This window comes from Schistocerca cancellata, chromosome 2 (genome assembly GCF_023864275.1).
Source record: "Schistocerca cancellata isolate TAMUIC-IGC-003103 chromosome 2, iqSchCanc2.1, whole genome shotgun sequence".
Lineage (NCBI taxonomy): Eukaryota > Metazoa > Arthropoda > Insecta > Orthoptera > Acrididae > Schistocerca > Schistocerca cancellata.
The window spans coordinates 575891986-575908191 of NC_064627.1; the positions used below are offsets into that span (position 1 = coordinate 575891986).

Genomic DNA, 16206 nt, shown 5'->3' on the forward strand with positions numbered 1-16206 from the left:
CAGGTTGGTATGATCCATACGAAAGTATGTCCAGTCACATCAATGTGACCACATGTCAAAAGCCCGAATGACCACCTTTTGCTACGCGATCCAGTGCGAGACGAGCAGGAAGAGAGACAACGAGGTTCTGGAAGGAACCGCAATGGATGTGGAGCCATTCCGATTCCAGTGCCTTGCCCAGCTGCGCTACGTTTCTCGGTTTCCTGGTGCAAACGGTCCGATCTGGCGTTCAGATTTTCGATTTGGTTTAAATGGGGGATTTTAGTGACCAGAGGAGTACAGTAAACTCATGCCAGTGCTCTACGAACCAAGCACATACTCTGCAAGTCATATGACACATTCCATTGTCTTGCTGGAAGACACCATAGTGCCAGGGAAAAGCAAAGTGAATGTTCGTTTTAATCCTTTGTGCTTCCTTGAATGATGGGATCACCCACGTGATGCCATGAAAATATTTCCCACGCCATAACACTCCTTCCTCTGGCCAGGATCCTTCTGAAAATTGTTGCAGAGACTGTTTTCAGGCGTTTCATTCCTCACATGCCAACGGCCATCCATCCGATAGAGCACAAAAGGTGATTCATCTCAAAAGGCCAATTATCACCACTCAGTGGATCTCCAGTTGTATTGTTGTGCAAATTCCAGCCTTCATTACCGACGCACAGCAGACAGCATGGGTGCACCAAACAGGCGCTTGCTGCAAAGGCCCAACTTACCCGTTTCGTAAATTATTCCACCCTTGTCCCGAAAGCCAATGGTCATGCGTTTTGGACGTTTCCGGATTACGAAAACGGCTGCACTGTTTTCCGAGTCCCCGCTAATGCACTTTGTACACCTTCCTATGCTAATGCTGCCACCTGGCGTCTGTGTGGGTTATTGTACGATGACGTCGGACAGTGGCGTATCGTGCAGTAGTGCTCGGGGAACGTAATTTCGCAACTTTCCAACTTCCGCGGTTTTCAAGTAAATCAACAGCTTTTCTTGCCTGCACGTTAGCGCACTATGGCAGCCAATTGCTGTCGCATCTTTGACACAACGTTCTCCAGCAGCCCTGGACGGAAAACAACGGCGTCACTTAGTTCTATCTTTGATATAATTACGCTCTACGAGTTTTCTTCAGTTGCCCGTAGACAACAAGCGATTTCAATTGGCTGTTCTCCTGTACATTGTCCATCATCTATTGAAATGCAATTTGACAAATTGCTTTATACAGCAGACATTCGTGTAATATTATGTAACTTCTTATTAATCTTTTTACAACTGATTTACCTGTACAGCACTTATATTTTTTGCGTAATGCATAAATGAATAGCTGTTGCTGACCTATTGCGATATGTAGTGCGTGGACCATCCAGTACTTAAGCCACAGCCCTCGTACACTAAGCAGCAGCTGACGTTCGTGCATACACGATACCTGCTCCACTCACCACCCCCACCTACCGCCATGGTTATAACTTATTTTAATTTCCCTCAAATTTTACGTACCTTACATTAACTCTTATTAGTGATTTCCTCGAAATCTACATTGCACTTACATTTCACTTCATGTGGTCTGATGGTGTCGCTATTTGGCCCAAAACCGTTTGCCATTTTTAATAAATGTTTTTTGCCATCAAGACTGTTTTAATTTTATTAATTTTTAGTTTAAATTTTATAACTTTGAAATACCCTCTTTACGGTCTGCTTGGCATATTCTGGAGGATACTTCGTTCCAATATCATGTCCTAATCCAATTGCGTAACGAGCGAGGATAAAATGACTGCTTCTCTTACCTGCCCTGATTTCTCCAGAGTTCCTCTTATACCTGTTCGCTAAATTAACCCAACAGGGTTTCGCGTCAACTACACCTTTCTTCCAAAGATCCCCATTTAAGTTGCTCGCACCCACTTTTATCTGGCGTATTCTGGTCTGTTACGATCCTAAAGGCGCCTCTGAATTCGTCTGATGGCTGTTGTCATTCCTAACCTTTACCTAGCTCTGTAAAGTTTCCGAGATTATGATTAGGAAGTGTCCACTTACTTCTTTATTGTACAACATTCGGAAACAAGTGCAAATAGTATCCTATATCAAGAGCTGAAACTCTAGTAACGCGTTCATGTCTAGTCGGAGAACTACGGCATTACAGTGTGTTGCCTGCTTCGGCCATGTTGATAAACGCAGAGAATAATCTAAATTATGCATAAATTAATATATCGAGGTAAGTAATGCATAAATTAATATATCAAGGTAAGTAACAATCCGAATGCCGTTCTCTCATGAGACACCAAAGTTTCGCATCACCTTTGCTTCTTTACGTTCGTCGAGATTCAGCCTCACATTGTGTATCTGGGTTGCTTACATCGTAAGAATATATAAGACGATACACATGGTAAACTGAATTCGAAAGATTTAAGGAAAGAGTTCATTCGATGCCAACAGCTTGCTCTTGCATTTTTGTCCCGGCTTTTTCTGAGGTACCGGTAGCGGACTCATCGTAAGCTTGTCGCAAAAAGAGGGAAGGTCAGTGAGGAGTCCGTACCCAGGAATGTGCGTTCCAAGTCGCGCGGCGTCGCGTCGCAGATAAGGCGGATTCCTCCGCTAATGCGCCGGCGAGGAAGGCCGGCGGGAAGACGAAATTTCGGCTGCTGTCCCTCCAATTAACGGCGAAATGGGTCGTCCAGATAGGGGACACGGTGCGTGCAGCTCGCGGAGTGGTTCATTAAGGGCAGGGGCACGCCTGCTCCGCGGCGCGGCGACCGTGGGCGCAACAGGTGGACCCCTGGCCTGTGCCTGCCTACCCCGCAACCTTGCTTCTGGATTGGACCTCTGGGATTGGGGGGAGGGGTGGAGGGGGTGGTTAATGGCGAGGAAGTGCTGCCAACAGGCCCAATTAAATGGATCAGTTCCAATAATTTGTCGATCCTGTCTCTTGGACCATTAGACACTACATTAGTGGACACGGAAAACAGAAATTAAAGGCACGGTTTCACTGTAGGTATCGAGTTGAAAATCGCTAGACAAAACACACACATACTTCGACTTCTTTTTAAGCAAAAGTGCTTTACTACAGAAAATCCATACACACCAGGGACATTTCATAGATAATGCACACTATTTTTTAATTACAAGTTAATTTTTTTTAATTATTTTCTTCAATATCTCTTTACAGTCCTTCATAGTCTCCCTGCTTCTCTACGACTGAACCAACGTCTCGGTAGCTATGTTATTGTATCCAGGACACCACTTCTGTTCACGCGTCGAATGGAGCGGATAACAGTGGTGGAAGGCTCTTCCAGAGAAAGGTAACGATGTCCACGAACAGGTTTTTACAACTTTGGGAACAATTCGAAATCTGGTGGACTCATGTCTAGGCTGTATAAAGGATGCGACAGCACTTCCCACCGACAACACAAACCGTGTTTCTCCTGTAATGTCTGCCTATTTGACATGACTGTCAGTATTCTAAGACAAATTGTTTGTACTACTTCACTGGATAATTTCTATTTTGTTGAGTTTCAAAGGAATATGGGATGCTTTTAACCAGTCTATTGTGTCCTATATTGGATTATCGTTAATAACCGAAACCGGCATTTGACGAATGGGACAAATAAACAACTGAGGGTAAATCGAAATGAGCGATTTTTCATTTTATGGTGACTAGCATTAAGAATACGACGATGCGTAACGACTGTCATACACTGAACAACGTTTTAGATTGATCTGAGGACGGCTCGACAATGAGCCGAAATCGGTAATAATTAAGAAAATTCGCGATTTTGACGGATGATTTTTATCCGCACTTGTTTTAAATCAACAGATCGAGTATCTCCCCCCATCGACAATTTAAATTAACAGATCGAGTATCGTCCCAATGATGATGTCAAAGAATAGCTTGCGAGTCAGTTGAATACTGTGATAGAGCACCAACTGTCGAGAAGCGGCATAGGCGCACTCAACTAAAGCGGTAGACTAGCAGTCAGCGAGCACTGAGTTGCATAATCGGACTTTTTTTTCTAATTTTCTACCAAACCGTTGCATACTGCAAGAAATACTATTTCTTCGGGAGGAAACACTAGGAATAATAACGATGATAATAATGATAATAATAACAATCATTGAGGTGCTTCCGTGGGGTGGAACAGTCATAAAATGATCTTTTAATTATCAATAGATTAACACGCATATTACAGTAAAGTCAGACCACGGTGTACCAGTTCTGGGTATTGCACACAGTACTTCTCACACGCGCTTGATGTATCTATAAATGATCATTTTATCAGTATTCCATATTCACCTTGATCAAATGTCGCTACAAACATACCACATGGATTATTAATTTAACATTATTCTTATTATTATATTATTATTATTATCAATATTATTGCCCAATTCCGAAAAAAATTCGTTCTAACGATATAAATTTCCAGAGGAACATTGAAAAAAAAAGAGTCTCGAACGCACCACGGCTGAAGTTGTAGTCAGCCGCCTCAGCTGGTTAATATAGCAGCTTAAAAACTGGTGTGCTCGTGTGATACGAAACAGGCTTATAAAAATTTAACCTCGATTTCACAGGATGCTTGAGAAGAGCATTGCACTAGAGCCTCATTTTTTAATCTCGACGAGTTAGGCAAAAATAATAAAACACCGCGAGAAATACATGCTTGAATATAAATGCAGACGCCACCCAAGGTTGCAGGTTTCCCTGTGGTGCTTCATTACGAACGGCACCTGTCCTGTGTCCACAACACGTTGTAGGTGTCAGTCGCGGTGACAACAGGGTTCCGTGTAGTTGTGAGTACATTATGCCGCAGCTAAGTGAATACGGATGTGGCAGATTGTTCGTGATCGTATGGTGGGTACTCCCATAGCCAAGGAAGCCGAAGTGTTTCGTGTTTCAAGAGGCACGGGATCGAATATTTCTACCTCACACAGGGAAAGCGAAGAAACATCATTTATTAAGTCGTAACGCACTATCTCTGACGCGAGTTATGGCGAAAAATAAGTTGACGAAAGCTTCAAAAGTCACTGCACTAGTGAATGTCGCAGTCTCTAACCCTATCAGCACCAAACAACAGGAAGGGAGGACCGTCAGCTGGGAATAGCAGCCGGCCGCGGTGACCGAGCTGTTCTAGGCGCTTCAGTCCGGAACCGCGCGACTGCTACGGTCACAGGTTCAAATCCTGCCTCGGGTATGAATGTGTGTGATGTCCTTAGGTTAGCTAGATTTAAGTAGGGGACTGATGACCTCTGATGTTAAATCCCATAGTGCTCAGAGCCATTTGAGCCATTTGGGAATTGCATGGTCAGCTAAATCATACATCAGTGAATGCAAAGGCCCGTGACAGGAAAACCTGGTGCCGAATCTGTGAAACCTGGTCTATTGAGCTGTGGAAGAATGTCATTTTGTGGGATGAATCATGTTTCACATTGTTTCCAACTTCTGGTTGAGCTTGCGTCTGGCGTAAGCAAGGTCACATATTGCCGAGGATTACGTGATAATTTTGGCTGGTGAGGTCCAAGCCATAGTACAGTGTTTGTTCCCAAATGATGATGCTGTGTTCCAAGTATACATGACAGGGCCCCTATTCACACAGCTGGTGTAGTCCAGGGTTGGTTTGGTGGGTTTTGTGAGCACGAGGATGAACTGTCGCATCTCCGTTGGCTTCCACAATCACCATACCTGAACATTATTGAGCATTTGTAGTCTAGTTTAGAGAAGGGTGCGTGATCGCTATCTACCTCCATCATCCTTATCTCAGCTTGCCACTATTTTGCAGGAGTAGTATACAATTAGTTTGAAATCGACAGGGACCTGTATTTATCCATTCTCGTGTGTTTGTGGTGTTCCCGCATTGTTGCCCACTAACTTGCGAAACTCGGTGAGCCGCTGGATGTAAGCTTCCCTTGTCAGTGGACTAATGCGACGCATCCCCGTGCCGCTAGTGCGAGCCGCGCTTGCCACCTGTGGCGCACCTGCAGCTGCAGCCGCACCTGTTGCTGTTGCAGCCTCCTGCGCGCCTTGCGGCCGTGCTTCCTGCCGCGCCCCCGCCGCCGCTTCCCGCCTCCACCGCCTCCGCCACCCCCGCCTCCGCCACGGCCCCTCTTTCCGCTGCCGTGGCCACCTCCAGGTAGCGGTATAATGTCGCCGTTTGCATCTGCACAAAATAAAAGTGTGTCACACCAGTGCTCCACCTGTACAAAGCGAACAAGTATATTAGTGATATACGAGTAGCAAATGTAACTCTAATACTTATTTTTCATCTTATCGGCTGTTCACTGATTTGCTTTAAGTATCCTGAAAAATAAAAGTAGGAACTTCACGTAGTAAAATACTTTCCTATGACTACAACATCGATGAGTCACAAACAGAATTATTCATCTCATAAAAGTACTTCGACGTTAGATCGTTTACGGATATGAAATGGAATGTCGCATAGACCCAGTCTTAGGTAAATCAGACGTCAGACATCGGTGCATTGGAAGAATACCTGAAAAATGGTATGTCTACAAAAATACTTTTGTGTTCCATATTGGAATAACACTCACGTGTGAGGGACCCACACGAAATAGCACTAACAGTGGATATCAAAAAAAGTGCAGCACAAATGGCTATAGGTTTGCTTGACTCCTGAGAGAGCATTACGGCGTAATGCTAAAAAACGTCGATTGGCAGACGCTTGAAGACGGAGCCGCCACGAAAGCCTACTTCCAGAGTTGCGAAGCCATGTATTTCAGCCTCCCACGTACATCTCCCATATAGGGACCGAAAAGACAAGATTAATCATAGCACGCACAGACGAATTTAGACAGGCATTCTTCCCGCGCTTCATAATAAATTAGAACTGGAAGAAAATGTAACACACGCTACAATGCTAAGGATCCCCTGCCCGTATATTAAAATTGTTTGCAGTGTGTGTACAAAGATTAGAAGTAAATGATGGCTGTCTTTTTGAGTCTATGAGGAAATTTGTGAGTCTTATTAAAGAAAGAGTACGTATAGAGGTGCAATTGTCCGCTCAAATAGCAGCACTGCAGCTATGAGAAACAGGAGTCTCATGTTGAATCACCATTTAATCTAGACAGATAGGCAAAGATTCCTGTCAAGAATCTTCAACATCTTCTCCAGAGGAAAAACGACGACCGTTAAGTGCATAAAATCTGTTTAGTTATATGTATACGTTGTGAAAATAGATCCAAGCGTGACCTGGACCAGAATCTTTATCAAAAAATCCAATTTTCTACAGACATTAAAAGTTAGAACATCCAACACTAGTCATAACAACAACGCAGTATAGAAGTGAAGGAGTATTGGGCCAAGAGGAAAGTTCACCAGTGCTCACGACAGCGAAGACAGTGCTATGTTAGAACAGAAATTATAATAAGCATTATAGTGAACTTTGTGACTTAACATACAGTTCACATCAGCAACCCTGTGTGTATGCGTATGCGTGTGAAGTTTTAAGAAACTTTACTGATAATAATAATAACAATAATAATAATAATCAAAATAATAGTCGTAAACAACCCAAGAGGCAGTATCGATTTATTTTCCTGTAGGAACAAATGATAGAACAATAAGAATAATAAACGAACTGATACGAATTTAATAATATTTTCAGCAGCAACTAACAGTACACACTGCCCTTTCTTGAGTCATCACGTCACCTCAGTGTGAAGGGAAGAACGCTGTGTGTGGTGTCTGTTTTGTCTTTAACTGTTGATATTTTGTTTTTCTCATGCGGAAATTCAAACACAGCCTAGAACTCGCTTGAACTGGTGTATAAAACAGCCCGTAACTGGTACACATATTGCATGAAAGTCTCCTAAGCATGTAGCCGGATTGACAGAGCGTTGTAGAACGAATTTTCGAAACCGTAACGTCCCATCATTATCAGGTTACTGCTGCTGACTGACATCCTGGACCAGTGGGTGCGATATATACAACGGAAGCCCCTCCTTCCCCCCCCCCCCCAACCCTACCGCCGCCACTGACCCTGTGTATGGGCTATGCGGTTGTGGGGATAGGTCGCGCTCGAGTTTCGGGTGATAGCCCTCAGTTGCGCTCCGCTTTCGCCGTGGTCGGTGTTCCGTTTCCGCTGCGTTTTAGGAATTGTCAGTATCGATTCACACACTTAGTCAAGTTGAAATCCATTGTTCTTGTTGATAAGGTTCTCATGTAGCCGTATTTCGATAGCTTCCTTGTAGGCAGTCCAAATAGTAGAATGTGTTTTCCAAAATTTTTGTGTCTTCCTATTTCATTTTTGTTTGGTTTCAGGACAATGCTGTTGGAGGCTGGCGAGCCGTTTACGATCCGTGCTCCTTTCTTCAGTTGTGCGAACGATTTGAAGAGCAGCTGAAAAAGATAGCCTACATTCCATAGTGGGCAAAGTATCTGGAAAAGACTATTTGGGACTCCGGAAATCTGGAGAGTATTACATGGGATTATGACGAATCTAATCCTATGTTTTGAAGCGAGATATTCATTAAAAGAAATACTGATATTAGACGATGACAAAAAGCTAAACTCATAACAAGTATAACTGAAAAAGTGACGATTGGAAAGACCATTTCCTCTTTAGGTCTAGTGACAGTATGACTAAAGTTCCAATACGATGTAATCGAACCGGAAAGAGACACGTTGAACGTTCCTTAAAGAGGTGACGTTAACAGTTCCGAGATGGAACAGGCCCAAAGGTCTTATCTTGGAAGACGATGATCTTGATTGTCTCCCACGGAAAACCAACGACAAGTCTTAAGAAAGAACAGTCCTGAAAGAACGATTAGCTGTTGCGCCGAGAAGATCGCTGCACTACTAGAAGGTAGTGGCAACTCTAAATGAGACTAGCTCTATGACCGCAACGTGCAGCGCAAATACTATGATATACGGTGATATACCTACACTACTGGCCATTAAAATTGCTACACCACGAAGATGACGTGTTACAGACGCGAAATATAACCGATAGGAAGAAGATGCTATGATATGCAAATGATTAGCTTTTCAGAGAATTCACACAAGTTTGGCGCCGGTGGCAACACCTACAACGTGCTGACATGAGGAATGTCTCCAACCGATTTCTCATACACAAGCAGCAGTTGACCGGCGTTGCTTGGTGAAACATTGTTGTGACGCCTCGTGTAAGGAGGAGAAATGCGTACCATCACATTTCCGTCTTTGATAAAGGTCGGATGGTAGTCTATCCCGATTGCGGTTTATCGTATCGCGACATTGCTGCTCGCGTTGGTCGAGATCCAATGACTGTTAGCAGAATATGGAATCCGTGGGATCAGGAGGGTAATAAGGAACGCTGTGCTGGATTCCAATGGCCTCGTATCACTAGCAGTCGAGATGACAGACATCTTATCCGCATGGCTGTAACGGATCGTGCAGCCACGTCTCGATCCCTGAGTCAACAGATGGGGACGTTTGCAAGACAGCAACCATCTGCTCGAACAGTTCGACGACGTTTGCAGCAGCATGGACTATCAGCTCGGAGACCATGGCTGCGGTTACCCTTGACGCTGCATCACAGACAGGAGTATCTTCGATGGTGTACTCAACGACGAACCTGGGTGCACGAATGGCAAAACGTCATTTTTTCGCATAAATCCAGGTTCTGTTTACATCATCATGATGGTCGCATCCGTGTTTGGCGACATCGCGGTGAACGCACATTGGAAGCGTGCATTCGTCATCGCCATACTGGCGTATCACCCGGCGTGATGATATGGGGTGCCATCGGTTACACGTCTCGGTAACCTCTTGTTCGCATTGACGGCACTTTGAACAGTGGACGTTACATTTCCGATGTGTTACGACCCGTGGCTTTACCTTCATTCGATCCCTGCGAAACACTACATTTCAGCAGGATAATGCACGAGTGCATGTTGCAGGTCCTGTACAGGCCTTTCTGGATACAGAAAATGTTCGAATGCTGCCCTGGTCAGCACATTCTCCAGATTTCTCACCAATTGAAAACGTCTGGTCAATGGTGGCCGAGCAATTGGCTCGCCACAATACGCCAGTCACTACTCTTGATGAACTGTGGTATCGTGTTGAAGCTGCATGGGCAGCTGTAGCTGTACACGCCATTCAAGCTCTGTTTGACTCAATGCCCAGGCATATCAAGGCCGTTATTACGGCAAGAGGTGGTTGTTCTCGGTACTGATTTCTCAGGATCTATGCACCCAAATTGCGTGAAAATGTAATCACACGTCAGTTCTATATAATATATTTGTCCAATGAATACCCATTTATCATCTGCATTTCTTCTTGGTGTAGCAATTTTAATGGCCAGTAGTGTATTTCTAAATCTGCATGATTACTCTGAAGTTCACAATTATGTGCGTGGATGAGGCTTCATGCAAGCCATTTTTTCTACCTCAGGTAACCTTCCATTAGGAACAATTTTGCACTCTGAGACTGTGGTCTGATTTATAAATTATAGAGCACAGAAATCTGTCGTCCTTTTTTGCAGGTTTTATTTGGCAAACCCAGATTTCGGCTAGTGCCTAGCCATTATCAATGCATGTCGGTTCTCTGTTGTTCGGGAGTCAGTTATAGTTCTTGAGTATTCAAAGAACTGTGACTGACATCCGAAGAGCAGAGAACCGACATGCATTGAGACTATGAAATAGTGCATTGATAATGGCTAGGCACTAGCCGAAATCTGGGTTTGCCAAATAAAACCTGCAAAAAAGGACGACAGATTGCTGTGCTCTATAATTTATAAATATTTCTCAACCGTTACATTGCGGAAAAGTGCGTGGGAAAAACAAACACTTCAATTTTACCGTTTGAGCTTTGATTATTCTTATTTTATGACGATGATCATTCCTCCCTATGTACGTGGGCGCCAATTGTAGGAGAAAGTTTGAGACTGAAATTTGGCGAAAATATCTCGCCAAAACGAAAATCGCCTTTGTTTTAATGATTGCCACCGCAACTCGCATATCATATCCGTGACACTCTCTCCCCTATTTTGAGATGATAGAAAACGAGTTGCTATTCTTTGGAGTTTTTCGATGTCTTACGTCAGTGCTCTGTGGTGCGCATACCATATCGCGCAGTAAAACGCAAGCGTAGTACAGGCGTCTCTTTAGTACACTTGTTGCATATTCTAAGTGTTCTGCCAATAACAGACAGTCTTAGGTTCACTATCCCCCCACAACATTGTCTGTCTGTTCATTCTAATTTAAGTTATTCGTAGCCTCGTGATGACTGGGTGTTGTGTGCTGTTCTTAGGTTAGTTAGGTTTAAGTAGTTCTAAGTTCTAGGGGACTGATGACCATAGATGTTAAGTCCCATAGTGCTCAGAGCCATTTGATGTTTAAGTTATTCGTAATTGTAATGCCTACCTTATGAAATTGTCATTCCAGAGGACATGGCCCAGCTAACCGCTAGCCGCTCAGAATTGGCAGTGACCATGTGAGCAGCACACGTCTTTCCCGGCTATTAATATTGATAAATAACTGTATGCCAAAATAAGAGAAAAGAGAATAGTACACTTTTGGAGCGAATCACATACCTAGAGTTTTAAAATGTAATGAACAGTTCCAATAGCATTTATCACCTGAAAAGTAATGAGGAGCCCATACAATAGTGTTAAATACTTAAGATCTGGGTCTTATTTTCGGCAGACCGCCATTAAGAACCTGAGGATGATCGCGCTTCAAGGTCGGTCGAAAAGTCGGCAGTTTAGTTGCTTCACTGTTTTACAATGACGCAACTACGACCCAAAATTATTTTATTCGAACTACTTAATGTTTTGAGGACGAAAACACTAGAAGTATACAATCAGATTGTATTTTTATATCTGACCTATGGATGAGAATATAAATTTCAAGTGCGGAAACTATTCAGAGGCTAATGGTTGTTCAGTGAGAAATTGAGAGATTCGTGAAGGGGATTGATAGAGGAAAACATGAAATTGGGTAAGGTAGCTGACTGAGGTAGAAAATGCATTCCTGTCTGCAGTGAAAACGAAATGGTGGCCACCGATGTAACAAGAGGAGTGGGTGGTTAATAGACAGTGCGTGCCGTTGCTGAATTCAAAGAGGAAAGAAGACCAAGAATTCGTAACAGAAGAGACCGTTAGATCGTATTAGAAACCACTCAGGACGAGCATCGCTGAAGTGAAAAGTATATCGGAGGCTTTTATCGAGCAGTCGAAAATAATTTAACCGTGACTAAGCCGTAGCAGACGCGTGTTTACTACCCAGTAAACTTTATTTTCATCTTGGGGTTGAAGCTCTTTTTTCCGTGTTTGCTTTAACAATACATATGTTTTTGGATAAGGTCCGCCTTTAGCGAAACAAAATTTTGTTTTTTAACCCAAACATGTTTCCTTGCAGTTGCAGCATCTTCAGTGGGCTTTTATTTTACGGCTGTTAAAGAATGTTCTTTTCTGTTTGTATACATGTAACTATTAGTTTCTAAATCGTAGTTACAGATATTTGAAAAAACACGTAAAATTATGAATTCATACCTTTCTACCACATGGTGTGGTTTTTATGATGTATTGTGTTTCTACAGTGACTGTTTTGTTTCACAGTTTGTCATCTGCAACCACTTACACCTTAAAGTAGATAAATTGTTTAAGCCAAAATTACGATTTGCAAATTGTTATTTCTGTGCCTGAAATTAATTACGTCTGTCTGCGTGTGTGTGTGTGTGTGTGTGTGTCTGTTTACATTATGTTTCACTTACGTTTTCTTTTTCCTCATCTTCATCACTGTCAAACACTATATACTGAGCTGTCGCTGTCACTGTCACGGACACTGTTTCACTGTTTACTAGCTGTAAAAGCAAACATGGCGGACAGTGGAACAGTTGAAGGTGTAAAAACAAGATGGCTGACGGTGAAACAGTTCAAAGCGTTCCTGGTGGTTGTTCTGAGTCTTTCAGAGGTGTCTGTGCATTGTGTGTGTGTGTGTGTGTGTGTGTGTGTGTGTGTGTGTGTGTGTGTGCGAGAGAGAGAAAGAGAGAGCGAGAAGGAGCTAGGGGGTGAGTACTCTCCTGTACAGGACTCGTGGTTGCCGCATCGCGGTCGCGAAGTGGGGCCGAGGCAGTTTAAGATAGTTATTTTTATTCTGGAGAACGTTGAGTTATCCCGACAGAAACCTAGGTAAATTCTAGGTACACGGCGCAACTGAGGCTGTTGGTTATTAAAATTAAAAGTAATATTTATATAGGGCAGCGAAATGTTGAAAATATCTGCTATAATCGTCTGTATGCAGCTCCACCCCTCCCTGCTCCCGTGGTGGTGTGTTGTGTGTGTGGTGCGTGGTGGCGGGTACCTGCAGCGTCGCGGCCATGGTGCGCGGCGGGGCCCCTGGCGTGCAGCAGCAGGTCGGGCGACAGGCGCGGGCCAGCCGCCTCGGGGTCCTCCGCCTCGGACTCCGGCAGCTCGTTGTCCTCGACGGAGCGCTTCACCTGCACACCAAGCGTACATTAGCACAAAACGTACCAGTAGCTGTATTTCGACATCACACAGCATCCAGCGCCAGGAGCGTGAAAGACAGCAACCGAGTGGGCGGGTCTCTCAACGGCGCGTAGGTAATGATATAAGTTACGAATGAATTGAAACATAGTGTCTGCATACAATTCTTTTCTTTTCTCTAGGTAAATAAATCCAAAGTTGGCGAATGTTTGCCACAGCTCAGTTTATCTTACACTATCCGCAAACTCGACACCAACAACCTTATTGTTTTCCCTCTAATTTCCAATCCTGGAATACTGCTGATACCACCAACCCTACACTTATCCCCATTTCGTCCGCCAAAGCAACTTCTACTGACTCTCTCTCAAAGACAATGAATATTCGTCCATCCTATCAAATTTGAAATGGTTCAAATCGCTCTGAGCACTATGGGACTTAACTGCTGAGGTCATCAGTCCCCTAGAACTTAGAACTACTTAAACCTCACTAACCTAACGACATCACACACACCCATGCCCGAGGCAGGATTCGAACCTGCGACCGTAGCGGTCGCGCGGTTCCAGACTGTCGCGCCTAGAACCGGTCGGCCACCCTTGCCGGCATCAAATCTCACCTTCCATTACCTACTCTACTTTCAATCAGGGCAATCCTCAATTTCTGTCTCTTGCCATCAGCTTTTCCCCATCTACCCCCGTCATCATGTGACATCCCACCTGATTTCTTCGTTTGTAGCAACATTTGTCGACCCTAAAGAACATATAAGATTACCTCCTCGAAGTCTACCCCTTATAAGCGCAGGCCCAATTTTTTTGCAGCGTTTGCGTTTCGTGATCTTCCACTTTCTGTGTTATTTTTTTTATTTAAAAAAAGTTCAACCCACAGTATACTTTTTAACTCCATCAATGAAAATAATCCATTTACCAATCGTAAGAACTTATGCTAATGTTTCACCTTTCTAATTATAAGTGCAATTAATCGATTTACATCCTTATGTAAGGATAGGCCACAGATCTCTACCGACTGTTCTATAAATGCTGCGCCCACGTTTCCCGTAACACTGTTCCGAAATCTTAGGTGGAAACGTAAAATGAGAGTTTTCGTCAGGGTTTGACGAACAGTCTCAAAGCGTAAAGGTTAAGGCGACTGAAGCAGGAAATATGAGTTTAAGTCCCGCACTGGTAATTTCCACTACACACTCGTATTCCTTACTTTCGTCGAATGTTGTACTTAGTAACTGTAGCAAAAGGAGATCCCATAAACATTAAGTTACCTGCTAGGTCTGGTTGGAATGAACCAGACTTCGGCCACGTTTCCACCTACACCATCTATGACGCCAGCAAAAAGTTCCCGGCCTGACGCAGTATAAGCCGGCCGCGGTGGCCGTGCGGTTCTAGGCACTTCAGTCCGGAGCCGCGCTGCTGCTACGGTCGCAGGTTCGAATCCTGCCTCGGGTATGGGTGTGTGTGATGTCCTTAGGTTAGTTAGGTTTAAGTAGTTCTAAGTTCTAGAGGACTAATGACCACAGCTGTTGAGTCCCATAGTGCTCAGAGCCATTTTTTTTTTTTTTTTTTTTTGACGCTGTATAGCTGTCAACACGGTGAAAATTGCGCTGGCTCTCGGCGTATTCCCATTCTATGTCAGTGAATATTATTCAGCATGTTTGCTATAAGTGTATACCGTAGAAAATATGAAAAATACCCGCGTTCCGTCCTCCCTGCGTTTGATGATGATGATGATGATGATGTTTGGTTTGTGAGGCGCTCAACTGCGTGGTTATCAGCGCCCGTACAATTACCCAATCTTTGCTCAGTCCAATTTCGCCACTTTCCTGGATGATGATGAAATGATGAGGACAACACAAACACCCAGTCATCTCGAGGCAGGTGAAAATCCCTGCGTTTGAATAAAGAGGTTTCCCCAAGCACGAATGCATCTCGATACACAAGTAACTGAGAGTGACAGGATGCGGAATGTGACGAATACGGTAGATGTTTTAATAGCTCGAACATCGAAGTTAATTAGCTTTCCTAATGTCAAAGTAGTATTCATTGTCCCAGGAAACGATGGCCTCATTTCTTTTTCCTCTGTAATCTCGTAGGCAGTTCTACATTTGTTTCTCCAGTAGGTTTACACGGCTAGTCAATCTTTCACTCTCTGAAATTTAATCTCTCAAAAGAAACCTTTGGCATCGCAGTAAGCACTCATTGCTGAAATCAACGACAGTATTTAATTGTAGAGACCTTCCGTTTAACTTTTTCTTTGATAAGCGTTCAACATAAGGAGCATAAATCTTGACCAAATAATTCTCATTCCCTATGAAAATGTACTAGTTTAGTTTTTATGATATACCTTTGAACTCAGTCATTATGTACGTCTTTAATTTCGAAAAATAAAATACCAGACGTAAATTTAGACTTTGACGGCTTATACTACAGATGAAAAGCTCTCTTGTTTCTAACTGTAAGCCAGTATTGAAACACCACGAAGTTGCGATGAATATCACACTCATGATCTTCTGGCAAAGACAGTGTGGTACTCTTCGAAACGTCTCAGTATTTTAACGCTGTCTTCTGGTTGGAAGCCCAAGAGCTTTTCATCATCAAATATTATATTGGGCACTTTTTCTACATCGCTATCAGTGAGAGCCCTCTTCGAATGTCCAGTAATAGTGTCATCTCCGAGAGAAGTAAGATTACGTTTGAATATAATCGGCTACTTTGTTATGAGTTAAAAATTAAGGAAAAACCTCCTTATACACCTTCACAAAATTCGAATTATTTTCTGT

General features: G+C 43.5%; 1 protein-coding gene across 1 annotated transcript in view; it reads right to left on the reverse strand.

Annotated features, from left to right (window-relative positions):
- The window catches only part of LOC126156646 (histone-lysine N-methyltransferase, H3 lysine-79 specific-like), a 715177-nt gene that overhangs the window by 97656 nt on the left and 601315 nt on the right, over window positions 1-16206 (reverse strand). The window contains exons 5-6 of the mRNA XM_049916323.1: window positions 13279-13414; window positions 5971-6134 (exon numbers count right to left, since the gene is read on the reverse strand). Of these exons, the coding sequence (XP_049772280.1) occupies window positions 5971-6134; window positions 13279-13414 (300 nt within the window). The remainder of the gene's footprint in view (window positions 1-5970; window positions 6135-13278; window positions 13415-16206) is intronic.